Source organism: Musca domestica, unplaced genomic scaffold (assembly GCF_030504385.1).
Source record: "Musca domestica strain aabys unplaced genomic scaffold, Musca_domestica.polishedcontigs.V.1.1 12, whole genome shotgun sequence".
Lineage (NCBI taxonomy): Eukaryota > Metazoa > Arthropoda > Insecta > Diptera > Muscidae > Musca > Musca domestica.
Window position 1 is genome coordinate 8,387,717 of NW_026712155.1, and position 14,487 is coordinate 8,402,203.

The window sequence follows — 14,487 nt, forward strand, 5'->3', positions numbered from 1 at the left end:
CACCAAGAATATGTGGGATTAGTATTTTTCATTCGTTGTTTGACTGAATGACTCCTACGCCCCCTCAGGTGTATTGACAAAATACTGTATCCTGATATTCTGCAAGAGGGGATCTCCATTAATGTGTATGTTTGGTTTGGAAAAAAATACCTTAAAGATGAGGCAAGGACACCATGTTTTGCGGCTTTATAGTGGGAATTACCCAAACCTCTGGCTCTATAAACCCTTTATCTCATCATTATATATCAATAATTCATTCCTACACCAGTTTTTCTAGAACTAGTGGACAAATAATACAGCCAGCCTGCCAAAAATACACATGACTCTGTTAGCCCTGTAAATTTTCCAAGGCGACTCCTTACTTAGTCTTAATCTGACATTTAAATACAATCTCTAATGGCAGCTATTCAAAGTACGATCGGACTGATGTTGGAGGGAATTTCTTGCAAAAACGGGGAATTTTATTACATTTTGAAGTGAAAAATGCAAATGTTGAGATTCCATCAAAAAATCGAACACGAACAGCAATGGAATATTAATGTGAATAATTTAAGCAAATACCCAGTGATGGCAGGATTGCATTAATAAAATTTCATGGTGCATTTTTCAAATGGTTCATTGTGGTAATTTTTGTAGAGTTCCTTTGATTCTCAACTAATTTTGCAACGGTCTCCCACGTTCCAAGGGGAGGTTTAGTGAGACATAAGCAGCCTTCCTTGAATGGCCCATACAGTCTATCTACATTTTCTTTAATATCCTAATATGTATGTAAAAATATCCCCTGAAAATTTTGATAGCAGTCCAAAAAAGGCCAATGGACCTCTCGAAGGCATCTTCAGCCTTCCATCTAAGAAACCCCTTTGATTTTTTTATTCATAGAAGACCCATTAGGTCTAAAGAGCATTTATCCATAAAAGGTGCCTTGAACTGGTGATTCATTCCACCTACTCTTATAGAAGACCCCCTTTGGCCTTCCATATGTAAAATACTCCTCTGGTCTTCAAGCTTTGGAGTCTTAGGCACTGATTATGGCTGTCACATAAAAATACTTGGTTTCAAAGAACTTTTAGAAGAAGTGATCAAATGAGAAGACAGTAGAAAATTCTGTCCTGATCAAATAGCCTAATATGTGTATTAGATGGATGTTCCTTAAGTACTTTGATTGTAGTCTCAAAAGCCTAATGGATTTTGGTACTTAGCACCAACTATAAAATAAAATGTCCAGGATATGTAGAACTTTTTATGAAGTGAATAAAAAATAAAAGGAAGCAAAACGAAAATCTCTCCTTATTGAATACCCTGATATGTGTATTAGGATATCCCCAAGGATTTTGATTCATTTGGTGATGTAAGTACTGATTATGGCTGCCATATAAAATTAACTGGTTTTAAATACCATTTTTGGGAAGTGAACAAGTGAGGAGCCAAAACAAAACACTCCCCTGATTAAATCTCCCAACATGTGTATTTAGTGGTCCCCCTAGGAATTTGGGTTGGAGTCCCAAGAGGTCATTTGAATTTTGGGGTACTAAGCACCAATTATGGTTGCCACCGAAGAAGTTAGAATACAGACAGGCACGCCTTCCGAAATGATAAATTTTATTTAATTTATAAATAATAAGATTTTTTTTTTCAAATAAAAAGGCCGATAAACAACCATTTCTCAAAATATTATTTATTTAATATTCGCAGAAAATTTTGCTTGAAAATCTCATTTTTGGACTGTTGGGCGCCATCCCAAAATAGCTACGAAATGCATTTCTGGCTGTGTCTGTGATGTGGCCACATAAATTGTGTTTGGTTTGCAGAACTCTTTTTTATCAAGTGGACCAAAGAAGGGACACAATAATAATTTCCCATAATTAAATGCCCTAATATGTGTATTTCGGATGTCTCCTAAGGACATTCTGGATGTCATATGAAAGGGGACTTTGATTTATGGAACTATTTTGCAAGTGCATAAAAGGCATGCCAAGCCAAAAATCTTTTCAGATTCGACTCTTCAAAGTAAGACCACATTAACACTTTATAATGAATACAAATCCTCCTGGAAAAAAAGATGATACCTCAAATCTTTCCAAAAATCCTATTCAAAATTTTGTATTTGCCCTAGAGAAACCCCAAATGGCAAGTATAAACTGAGGGCAAACGGCCAAGCCATTAAGCTCGTGTTAACTAGCGCTTAACACACGACTATGGAACACGCTACGAAGCCGCAATTCCATAACTTGGCATGGCACACAACAGCAAGCATTCCCAATCACTCGTGAGCAAAAATAAACATGCTCTATTAAGGATCCCGAACAAAACGAAACAAAATAGAAAAACAACCCCACGCGTCATATTTCACTTTTCCTATTGCGTGGGAATCGTTTCCAAATCGTAACACCACAACAAAATTCTTACTGTAAGGGAATTTAGACACGATCCTAAACAAACACGACACATGCTGACACATAACCTCCAACAACACCAGACGACAACAGCAACAACTACATCGACATTAACAAGGATCACAAATTATTTGTCTAAAAATTTCACTGAACGTTCCCACGATCCGAAAGGAATATCAAACAATGGACAGACAGGCTATTGTTTTAGGAGCTGGTGGATTTTCAACTACCTGCAGGGACATTCTTCCCCAGTTCTCACTAGTTTACCAAAACGGCTGAGGGTATAAAAGGCCAGGGGTTGCTAAGAGTACAGCATCATTTTCTTGCTAACATTTCACCTAATCACAACCATTCCTTTACACCTCACCACACCATCATTCAAAATGTGCGTAGAAATTCCTCAAACTCCAGAATACAACAAAATGGATATTTCCAACAAGAGACCAACCACCATCGCTAGCTACAGCATGAAGAAGCTGTTGAAACAGATCTTCAAACAACAAAAATCGAAGAAAATTGCTGCCAACTCAATGGACTCCCAAGAATCCTTGGAGAATAGCCGAAAAGCCAGTCTTGAATCGGATTGTTCGTCATCGTCCATGGAATCCTTTGAAAATGACATCAATGAACAAATCTCGGCTGAGGAGGAACAGCAAACCTATGTTCCGGTACATTTTATTCGCACCCAACAGGGTACCTTCTTTTGGACCTCGGCTTCTGATTATCAATTGACCTGCTTGCAGCAACAAGATCGTTGGGCCCAGGCTTAGAAGGAGCAAAAATGACCTTCGAAAGAAATTCAACAACTTCTGTCTTCCATTGAAAATGAATCAATTTATAATTTAAGAAAAGCTTTAAAACAAACTGTGATATTTATAAAAAAAAAACATATTTTTAAGAAAATTATTTACAAAACAAAAAATGAAAAAAATGAAAAAAAAAATAATATTTACAAATTTAAATTTAATTTTGTTTTTTTTATTATTTATATGAGGATGGGGGAGAAAATTCAAACTTTTATTTTATTTGGTTGAGAGATTTTTGTCGTTAATTCCATTTTGGGGTTGAGTTGAAAAAGAGGTTCAATAACGCGAGGCCAATGTTGAGGGTCCACAATAATTTGTTAATTGGCACATTTTGTCTCGGTCACTGCCACCTATCATTCCGTGTGGGAACTATGTATTGCAATGGGTTATCGCTGAATTTTTCTACTTTTTAAGATATTAGTAATTTTCGTAAGGCTTTGCTTATGAGCTCTCATTTGGACATTTACATGTCAGATTGTAATTGTTATAAAAAAAATATTGCATATAATTAATAGTCTTCTTAAAAATAATTACTAAAAACCTGGGCTTAGCTCACTCCAATACAGAGAGAGGAGTTTTTAAAACCACAAATAAATTTAACTTTAAGCAGAACACCATCTATAGCGAAAACATGGCAACCCAACTTTAGCAAAGAAATTTACAATGGCAAGGTATGTTGTTACGGTTGCCTCATAGATGGCGCTTCTGTCGAAAGAATATACAAAATTGATCCAATATACGAAGAAAATCCGCAGCAGGCCAAATGGGGACTACCATTTTGAAGAACCTGTGGAACTCGACTCAAGAAGGACTCCTGTAGATAGAAGTTCAAAGGAGTCTCCTATAGACAGGAGACCAAAGCTATCTCCATAGATAGAAGACCAAAAGGAACCTTCTTCTATAGATAGAAGGCCAATGGGGTCTTCTATGCATGGAAGGGCAAAAAGGGGACTCCTATGGGTAGAAGTACAAATGGATATATCTATAGATAGTGGAGCCAAGTATCTTCTAAGGATATACAATTAAAATGGATATTTTAAACATAGAAGGCCAAAGGGGATCTTCCTAGATAAAACACTAGTAGGATTCTCCTATGGATAGAAAACTGAAGGACTATTGTATAAAAAAAAGTTAAAAAGCAGTAAGTTCGGCCGGGCCGAATTTTTAACACCCTCCACCATTTGGAACGAATTTGGAAATTTTCAAAAAATAAAATCCTTAAAAAAATCCTGTTAAAATTTTAAAAATACCGAATATAGCAGTTATATGGGGGTCTATACGACGTGGACCTACATTGGCTTTGTCATAAGCCATTATCATATTCAAATTCGAAACTAGAAATGAACGGTGAATAATGTAGCTAAAATCATCAAAATACCTTATATATAGGGAGGTATCGCTATATCAGAGCTATACGAAGTCCTGGACCTGCTTAGACAATTTTCTGTCACAGGCTGTAGCATTCATTATGAACTTCAAATACGACATCTCAAACAATTTCGGTGAGTATTGTACCTAAAATCGTCAAAATACCGAATATAGAGAGGTACTGATATATGGGGCCTATACGAAGACCTGGACCTGCATAGGCAATTTTCTGTCACAGACTGTAGTTCACATTACGAACTCTAAATACGTAATTTGAAACTACTCCGGTGAATAATGACGCTAAGATCATCAAAATACCGTTATATGGCGGCAATACGAAGACGTGGACCTGCATGGACAATTTTCTGTCTTAGGCTGTTGTATCCATTACGAACATGAAATACCAAATTTGAAACAATTCCGGTGAAGAATGTCGCTAAAATAATCAAAATACCGAATACCGGGAGATACCGTTATATGAGGGCTATACGAACCCATTTTCAATACCGCTAAATCGACATAGAATTTTATGCTGGGGCTTAAAATGTATATTTTGAGGTGTTACAAACGGAATGACAAACTTAATATAGCCTCCATACTATGGTGGAGGATATAAAAATAAAAGGAGCCTTCTTTAGACTGAAGACCAGGATAGATGATCTAGGGGGGGTCATCTGTAGATAGGAGACTAAAACGGTTACTTCTGTAGATAGTGGACCAAAACAACGTCTTGAACAGATAGAGGACGGTCTTTCTACATCTATGTTCTATTATGAGGTACCTAGGTTGTCCTAAGGCGACATCTGAAATACACATATTAGGGCATTTCGTGCCACTTGATAAAAATTCTGAAAATCAAGGAGAATTTATATGGCATTCATAATTGGTGCTAAAATTTCTAATTTCAAATGACCTCTTTGGACTGAAAGGGACGCCCGAATACACATATAAGAGTAGTTAAATATCCGAAAAATTGGGGTTGTCTTCTTGATTATTTACTTCCGTAAATGTCAAGTTATTTTATGTGGCTGCCGTATGTTCCGTTTCCATGTTCCGTTTTTGGACTGCTATTACAATCCTTAGGGGACATCCTAATTCTCATACAAGGGTATCCAATGAGGGGTGATTTGTACTTTTCTTTATTTTTACTCAATTGAGAAATGGCTCTAGAGATCCAAGAGATTTCAGAGGCACCTTTAATAGATAAGGGTTCTTCAGACCTAATATATGTCTTCTATGAACATACAATCAAAGGGATTTTTTAAATGGAAGACTGAAGATGCCTTTTCTGAAAAGACTATCCAATAAGCCTCTTTGAATGGAAGGTTAAAAAGATGTCTTTCATAAATTCAAATTAAAAATATCCACCATTGAGAGTGACTATTCTGCATATAGACCATCAAAAGGAGTCTTCTATAAATGGAGAACCAGAAGAAATGGAAAGTAATTAAAGACCCTCTTTCTAAGTTGCAATTTGGCAGCATAGAACAGCATTGCAATGAGAATCGAGACAAGGCTCCATCTATCGGGAAAATGTCAACAATTATTATGTGTAAACCTATAGCAATGCATAGTTCTCAAACGGGAGGAAAGGTGACCTATGTCAGTTAACAAATTATTGTGGACCCTCGACTTTGGCCCTCTCGTTATTGACCTTCAACCTCAACCCCAAATTGAATTAACGACAAAAATCTCGAACATTTTCTAAATTTCTCCCCCAACCCCATGTAAATAATAAAAATTCCAAATATTCAGTTAAAATTTGTAAAAAATTATATTTTCTTTTCATTTTTTGTTTAATAAACAATTTTCTTAAAAATATGTTTTTTTTTTTTTAAATATCACAGTTTGTTTTAAAGCTTTTCTTAAATTTGAAAATTTTAATTTTCAATGGAAGACAGAAGTTGCTGATTTTCTTTCGAGGGTAATTTTTTGCACCTCCTAAGCCTGGGACCAACGATCTTGTTGCTGCAAGCAGCTCAATTGATAATTAGCAGCCGAGGTCCAAAAGAAAGTACCCTGTTGGGTGCGTATAAAATGTACTGGAACATAGGTTTGTTCCTCCTCCTCAGCCAAGATTTGTTCATTGATCTCATTTTCAAAGGATTCCATGGAATACGACGAGCAATCCGTTTCAATACTGACATTGCGGCTATTCTCCAAGGATTCAAGAGAGTCCATTGAATTGGCAGCAATTTTCTTGGATTTTTGTTGTTTGAAGATCTGTTTCAACAGCTTCTTCATGCTGTAGCTGGTGGTGGTGTTTGGTTTCTTGTTGGAAATATCCATTTTGTTGAATTCTGGAGTTGGAGGAATTTCTACGCACATTTTGAATGCTGCTGGTGTGGCGGTGTGTAAGCGAATGGTTGTGATTAGGTGAAATGTTATCGAGAGAATGATGCTGTGTACGCAGCAACCCCAGGCCTTTTATACTCTCAGGGAATTGGTATCCCTGCTGGTGAAGAAAAAGGACATGCAGGTCTTTATAAAACTACCAACTCCTTGCAACAACAATTTTCGTATGTCTGATGCATTGTTTATTTTATTTCCCTCGGATCGTGGGAACGTCTAGCAAAGAAAATGTTGGGTGTTTTGGAAGAAATTAAGTGTCTAGGATTTTTATCAGCAAAATCTATGATCCTTTTTCTTATTATTGTTGTTGTTTTTCTTCTTATTTTAAAAATGCCATGCACGTGCACGTTTATTTCTTGGGCCTCCACAGACTGACATCAATAGAATTAAAAGTAAAAGATCATTTCGAAATGTTTCCCACGCCTGGAAAATAGGATATTAGACACGTTAAGTGTTTTTGTATCCTTTCTTGTTTTCTTTGGAGATAAGGCTACGTGTGGGCACCAAACTGGTAATAAGAATGTTGCTGCTTGTTTATCGGTAATTGGTTGGTCTCCAAAATGTGTTGGGCAGTGAAAGTGTGGCCATGGCCTTAATTTGTCTTCGATTATGGAGTAGGGCTAGAAAGCGTGCGTAAAACGCTAAAGCATACGCCTAACGCGAGCCAAAGTCTATTCAATGGCTTTTGCGGCAATTGTAAGGACATAATGGACTACTAGCCCGTTTTCAGAGACTGAAGGTGGAAATTTATTTGGTCATATGGAATGCTTTCTGGGTTTCAGAGTTATTAATATTGAGTTGTCTATTTCAAATAATGATCTGGATAAACAAGAGCGGTGGCTTATCTTGACTTCTTGAAGTAGGTGCTTGAAATTGGGTCAACATTTGATATTTCATTATAATAAGGGAGCTCTGGTGTCCAAATTTTTCGGATATTTTAAAATTTGAAATTGGTAGGACAATAAACAAGGAAAATGATATTCATAACAGTTTCTGGACATTTTAGTGTCATAATCGTCTTCAAGAATGGGACGGAGTATCGCTAAAAAGGACTAAATTATGCCATTCGCACACTTTTACAGAACTCTTTATGTACTTTCTAAGGGGTCCTTCTTTCCATAAGTCATTCTTAAAAAAAAAAAAATATTGAACAGGAGAATCTGCAAAAATGGACAATGTGGTACCTCTAAATTGAGTCGAAAAATCTATTTTGTAGGGATGACACATTCAATGAGGGGTACCTTATAGATCTCAAAACATACCTCACATAAAATTATATATTCATGTCAGATTTCTGGTTAAGAGAAATATTTAGACTATTTACGTAAGTTATGACAAATATAGGTATTAGAAATTTTGACCCTTTGTGGGTGAGGTACCAGAAAGGGTTGGCAGATATATATTATCTTCACAACAGATCTTGCATAAGCAAAAATATTTAGATGTGTGAAATGCTTTCTTTGAGCATTTTCCTTTAAGGAGTGGTCCGATCTCTACCATCTTTATAACAAATCTTGAGATGATGGAAATATTGAGATGTGCCAAGTCTGAATGGAATCGAATGTTACTTTGGTTTTTATGAGCTTCATAAAAATTCAAAATGTGAACCTTTTGTGGGAGAGATAACAGAAGGAGAGGACCGATATATTCCATCTTCACTACAGGATTTGGGTTAATAAAAATATTGTGATGTGTGTACTTTCAAGAGAACCGGATGCTTATTTCGTATTTTATGATCGTTTGGGTCATTTAAAACTTTGACCTTTTGTGGGGGAGGTACAACAAGGAGTAGACCGACATATTCCATCTTCACACCAGACCTTACGTTAAGAAAAATATTGTGATGTGTGTGTAACTTAAAAAACAATCGGACTCACATTACATTTTATAAGAGTTGTAATTATTTAAAATTTTGACCCTTTGTAGAGGGTGTACCTGATAGAGAGGACCGATATTGTTCATTTTCGCACCTGACCGAGCCCTGATGCAAATATTAGCTTTCGCATAGTTGGAGCAATATCGTATTATCATTTCTCTTATATGCCTTATATAAATTGAAGACCATCAGCAGACCTTAATGCTCACTGAAAATATTGCCTATGGTCAGCTCATGCCAATACTACAGGTCGTGCTAAGAACGTGTTGACCCACTCCTCATATCCCCATGTCAGGCTCATGCTTAGCACGTATTCCAAGCAATTACACGTCCCAGCGTTAAACTCTATCAAATAAAACCACCTCAACTTGTTACAATCAGCAATGGTTCCAAACAAACCCAAATATTGATAACCATTCAATTCGACAGCATGCTTCCACACAAACTAGGAATACAGCCTTATCCGTTTAAAATAATAACAACAATCATTTCCATGCCTCAGCAATGCGTGGGAAACATTTCGAAACCAAGTGAAATTCATTTAGTTTCTAAATGGAATATGTCTGTCCTAATACATCCTTTTTCCAATGCCAAGACATCAACAAAATCTAAAATCTACAATTTCATACAACAGATGCCTTTTGTTATCCTTAGTTTGAAAATTTTCAGTTTTCCTCAAGCATTCCCACGCTCAGAAAGAAGGATAAGTGAAAATCCTTTGGACAGACAGAACTACACAGACCATTGTTTGTGAGTATTGGTATTTTTACAAAGACCTGCTTTCTTTCACTTTGCAGGATTCTCATGGCTGAGAGTATAAAAGGCTGAGGTTCTCAAGGATACAACATCATTCTCTTTTGAGCATTCAAACATCAAACATCTCTCACAAAAATTCAAAATGTGCGTAGAAATCTCTCAAACTCAACAATACAACAAAATGGATATCACCATCTCCACAAAGAAAACCACCAGCTACAGCATGAAGAAGCTATTGAAACAAATCTTCAAACAACAAAAATCCCAGAAAGTTGCTGCTGCCGACTCAATGGAATCATTGGAAAATGATCGCAATGCCAGTTTGGAATCGGATTGCGCCTCCATGGAATCCTTTGAAAATGACATCAATGAAAAACTCTCAGCCAAGCAATTCAACGAAGAGGAGGAATTCGACTACCCCACTACCTCAGTACCAGTTCACTTCGTTCGCACCCATCAGGGTACCTTCTTTTGGACTACCACCAGTGTCTTTGAGCAAGTATCCTGCCTGCAAGATCGTTGGGCCCAGGCCTAAGAAAAAAAACTGTTTCCGACGATAACTCAGCAATCCATATCTTCCATTCAAAAGCTTTAAAAACTGTGATATTTTATATGTATACATTAAGGAAACAAAAACAATTTTATACAAAATCAATTATATACAAAATTTATAAACAAAAATATTTTGCGTATTTTTTTTTCTTTTTTTTAATATGGGGATTTTTGGGTTTACATGGGGAGTTGGTATGAGGGTTTACCAGAATTGATATATTTAAATGATTTTAATTTTATTGAGAGTTCAAAATCTCAGATTATGGAAATATCTGTTGATGAGTGTACACAATCTTATGTGGGACGGTACAATATGAAAGGGAGTTCGATAGTTTTACCTACATTCACTATTACCTGTGAGATCATAACCAAAACCAATTCGCTACCAAAAAACGATTTACTATTTTTATACCCTTCACCATAGTATTGAGTTAAGTATGTCATTCCGTTTTTAACACCTCGAAATAATCATGTTAGACCCAACAAGGAGTATATATTCTTGATCAACGTAAAATTCTAAGTCGATTTAGCGATGTCCGTCCGTCTATCGAAATCACTCTAGCTTCCAAACGAATTGAAGTAGATTGATAAAATTTTACTCAAATGTATATTATGTCTGCAGGACTTTTGGTACTGAAAATGAGCCATGTAGATCAACGTTTTGGTATAGCCCCCCATATAATGGTACCTCCCGATATTCGGTGATTGATGATTTTAGCGACAATATTCATCGAAATTGTTTCAACCTTGGTATTTGAAGTTCGAAATGGATACTACAGCCTATGACAGAATCTTGCCCGTGTAGGTCCACGTCTTCGTACGGCCGTCATATAACGATACCTCCCGATATTCGGTATTTTGATGATTTTAGTGACATTTTTCACCGGAATTGTTTAAAATTTCGTATTTGTAGTTCAAAATGGATACTACAGCCTTAGACAGAAAATTGTCTGTGCAGGTCCACGTTTTGGTATAGCCCCCATATAATGGTCCCTCCCGATATTCACAGAATTTTTTTCAAGTTTTGGATTAGATTATTTTAATGGCTTATGGCAAAAGTCGTATAGACCCTAATATATTGGCTACCTTCGGTATTTTTAAGATTTTAACGGATTTTATTTTTTGTAAATTGCCAAATTCGTTCTAAAAGGTGGAGGGTATTTAAAGTTCGGCACGCAGAACTTAAAGCTTTTTTACTTGTTTCCCTAGATTTGGGCACATACATTTTAATTTTGTTCCACTTTATCCCCTCGGATTTCCATGGGGTTTTAAGTAATGGTAAAATCTCCAAAACACCTAAAATTACCGGCTTAAAGGCTTTATCGAAACATAAATCATAGAAACCTGTTGAATGTTCAATTTAAAACACTAAAATACTATCTTTAAAATTTGCAAATTATGGCAAAACAATTTGGGATCGTCTTTAATACAACCAGTCACTCATCTTTTTACCACTGACATCCTTTATATGCAGAGGGATAGAGGGAAAGAAGCATGTCCTCCCTTAACCTGCTCAATTGACCACCTTATGTGTACTGCCATCTGTATATGAATATTGAAAGTAAATTAAGCTATCCTGCCTTAATATTACTAATATTTAGAAAGAAGTGACCATACTTTAATGGTAAGTCACATCATTGAGTTTATTTTATATGTTCTCTGGAACGACATCTATACTTCAGCTATAAAAACATTGTTGAGTATTTTCTTTTTGTATGAAATGTCTTTGGTCGCATTGTTAAATTCAGTTGAAGAAGCTCATGTTTAGATTATTTAGAGATTTACGATGTTTGAATACTCGAATGTTATTAAATCCTTTAAATCCTTAGGGATATTTAAGCTTGGGATAGAGTACCATCTGTTACTGAGATATGAGGCAAGGCTTGTTATATATGCTATACATAGCGCCACCTATACCTCAGCTATAGTAGTGTTGCCTCATTATACTGCATCAGAAGTAAAATCAAATATTTGTCCTTAGAACTAAAGGAAACCCCATTTTATTTACACAATGTTGGAACAAGACAGACATACTCAGGTACTGACGAGATTTTCAGATTGTTTAGAGATTTACGATGTTTGAATGCTCGAATGTTATTAAATCCTTTAAATACTTAGCGATATTTAAGCTTGGGATAGAGTACCATCTGTTACTGAGATATGAGGCAAGGCTTGTTATATTTGTTATACATAGCGCCACCTATACGTCAGCTATAGAAGTGTTTTTGTTTAATTGCATCTGAAGTAAAATCAAATATTTGTCTATAGAACAAAAAGAAAAATCCCATTTTTTACAAAATGTAGGAACAACACAGACATAAGGTGGTACGGACGAGGTGGGGTTCACAAATGAAACTCGCAAGATAGATCATTGAGAATTTTGTATATGTCAACGAACGTCATCTGTACTTCAATAATAATAGTATTGTTAATGAATGAATCACTGAATTGGCCGCGAGCTTATCAATGTCCACAAAAGATCGACTTGTGAGGCCATTTTTTAAGAAATCCTCTCTACATTGTTTCAAAATTAGCAGAAAAAATGATTGAGATTATTCCATATGCTAAGCAACGCCACCTATATTTCAGCCATAACAATAATCTTATATATTGCCTTGTTCAGGCATACTTTTGGGGGAAGCATCAAAAATGATTTAAGGACACTAAATGAGCTGTTCAGACCCTAAAACCCCAAACCATTTTTCGTTATTAATTTTTTTAAGAAATAAAATGCAGAATTTTTGTTTAAAATTGTTTATATTTTTTGTTTTGTTGTAAAATATTTTTTCTTAATTTATATATTTAAAGTATCACAGTTGTTTTTAAAGCTTTCAAAATAAGTTTTTGAATGAAAGGCTGGGATTGTTGAGTTTTCATATGAAAACAGATTGGTTTTTTTAGGCCTGGGCCCAACGATCTTGCAGGCAGGATACTTGCTCAAAGGCACTGGTGGTAGTCCAAAAGAAGGTACCTTGCTCGGTGCGAACAAAGTGAACTGGCACAGAGGTGGTGGGGTAGTCGAATTCCTCCTCTTCGTTGCATTGCTTGGCTGAGAGTTTTTCATTGATGTCGTTTTCAAAGGATTCCATGGAGGCGCAATCAGACTCCAAACTGGCATTGCGTTCATTTTCCAATGATTCTAGAGATTCCATTGAGTCAGCAGCAGCAACTTTCTGGGATTTTTGTTGTTTGAAGATTTGTTTCAACAGCTTCTTCATGCTGTAGCTGGTCGTTTTCTTTGCGGAGATGGTGATATCCATTTTGTTGTATTGTTGAGAGATTTCTACGCACATTTTGAATGTTTGTAAGAGATGTGTAATGTTTGAATGCTCAAAAGAGTATGATACTGAATCCTTGAGAACCTCTGCCTTTTATACTCTCAGCTATGGGAATCCTGCAAAGTAAAAGAAAGCAGGTCTTTGTAAAAATACCAGCACTCACAGACAATAGTCTGTGTAGTTCTGTCTATCCAAAGGATTTTCACTTATCCTTCTTTCTGAGCGTGGGAATGCTCGAGGAAAACTGAAAATTTTCAAACTCAGGATAACAAAGGGCATCTGTTGTATGAAATTGTAGATTTTAGATTTTTGTTGTTGTTTTGCCATTGGAAAAAGGATGTTCTGGGACCGACTTTTTCCATTTAGAAAATCAATGAATTTCACTTGGTTTCGAAATGTTTCCCACGCATTGCTGAGGCATGCCAATGATTGTTGTTATTATTTTAAACGGATAAGGCTGTGTTCCAAGTTTGTGTGGAAGCATGCTGTCACATTGAATGGTTATCAATATTTGGGTTTATTTGGAACCATTGCTGATTTGGAACAAGTTGAGGTGGTTTTATTTGATGGTGTTTAACGCTGGAATGTGTGATTGATTGGAATGCGTGCTAACCATGAGTCTGGCATGGGGATATGAGGAGTGGGCCAACACGTTCTTAGCACGACCTGTAGTATTGGCATGAGCTGACCGTAGCCAAAATTTTGTAGGGGAAGAAAGTTCTGTTAAAAATCTGAAATTTATGTGGGACATATTAATAATTCCTTGTCCTAGAAAGGCCTATATAAGGTCTTCCGTCTATTCTTGACATGATGAATGACTTTAAAATTTCGTTGAGAATATCGCTTTGCGTTTCACTACAGTTGATGATACAGATACACCATGGGGATATGACGAGTGGGCCAACACGTTTTTAGCACAACCTATGTAGGTATGGACATGAGCTGATCATAATAATTTTCGAAGGGAAGTAGATTGAAAATCTAAGGGGTTATAATTTATTGAATTAATAAAAATTAATAATCACTGGGCAGAAACTGACTTAATTTAAAATTTGGATAAGATGAACTCCAAATATTAAAGGTGAACTCCATATCAATGAGGATTA

General features: G+C 36.1%; 4 protein-coding genes across 4 annotated transcripts; 2 read left to right on the forward strand and 2 right to left on the reverse strand.

Annotated features, from left to right (window-relative positions):
• Window positions 1-2,774: 2,774 nt before the first annotated feature.
• On the forward strand, window positions 2,775-3,165 carry LOC101888205 (enhancer of split m4 protein-like). The gene has a single exon (XM_005187136.4). It carries the CDS (start codon window positions 2,777-2,779, stop codon window positions 3,161-3,163), a length of 387 nt encoding a protein of 128 aa, XP_005187193.4. The 5' UTR covers window positions 2,775-2,776; the 3' UTR covers window positions 3,164-3,165.
• A 3,343-nt stretch (window positions 3,166-6,508) lies between these two features.
• LOC101888023 (enhancer of split m4 protein-like) lies at window positions 6,509-6,856 on the reverse strand. Its single transcript, XM_005187135.4, has one exon. The coding sequence runs from the start codon at window positions 6,854-6,856 to the stop codon at window positions 6,509-6,511; it is 348 nt and encodes a 115-aa protein (XP_005187192.3).
• Window positions 6,857-9,632: 2,776 nt separating this feature from the next.
• On the forward strand, window positions 9,633-10,232 carry LOC131807206 (enhancer of split m4 protein-like). Its single transcript, XM_059132280.1, has one exon. The coding sequence runs from the start codon at window positions 9,694-9,696 to the stop codon at window positions 10,084-10,086; it is 393 nt and encodes a 130-aa protein (XP_058988263.1). The 5' UTR covers window positions 9,633-9,693; the 3' UTR covers window positions 10,087-10,232.
• Window positions 10,233-12,841: 2,609 nt separating this feature from the next.
• On the reverse strand, window positions 12,842-13,458 carry LOC101887855 (enhancer of split m4 protein-like). Its single transcript, XM_005187134.4, has one exon. It carries the CDS (start codon window positions 13,394-13,396, stop codon window positions 13,001-13,003), a length of 396 nt encoding a protein of 131 aa, XP_005187191.3. The 5' UTR covers window positions 13,397-13,458; the 3' UTR covers window positions 12,842-13,000.
• Window positions 13,459-14,487: the final 1,029 nt, after the last annotated feature.

Bases quoted from the DNA above. Each gene is read 5' to 3' on its own strand.
- LOC101888205 (XM_005187136.4), top strand. From the start codon at position 2,777: ATGTGCGTAGAAATTCCTCAAACTCCAGAATACAACAAAATGGATATT.
- LOC101888023 (XM_005187135.4), bottom strand. From the start codon at position 6,856: ATGGATATTTCCAACAAGAAACCAAACACCACCACCAGCTACAGCATG.
- LOC131807206 (XM_059132280.1), top strand. From the start codon at position 9,694: ATGTGCGTAGAAATCTCTCAAACTCAACAATACAACAAAATGGATATC.
- LOC101887855 (XM_005187134.4), bottom strand. From the start codon at position 13,396: ATGTGCGTAGAAATCTCTCAACAATACAACAAAATGGATATCACCATC.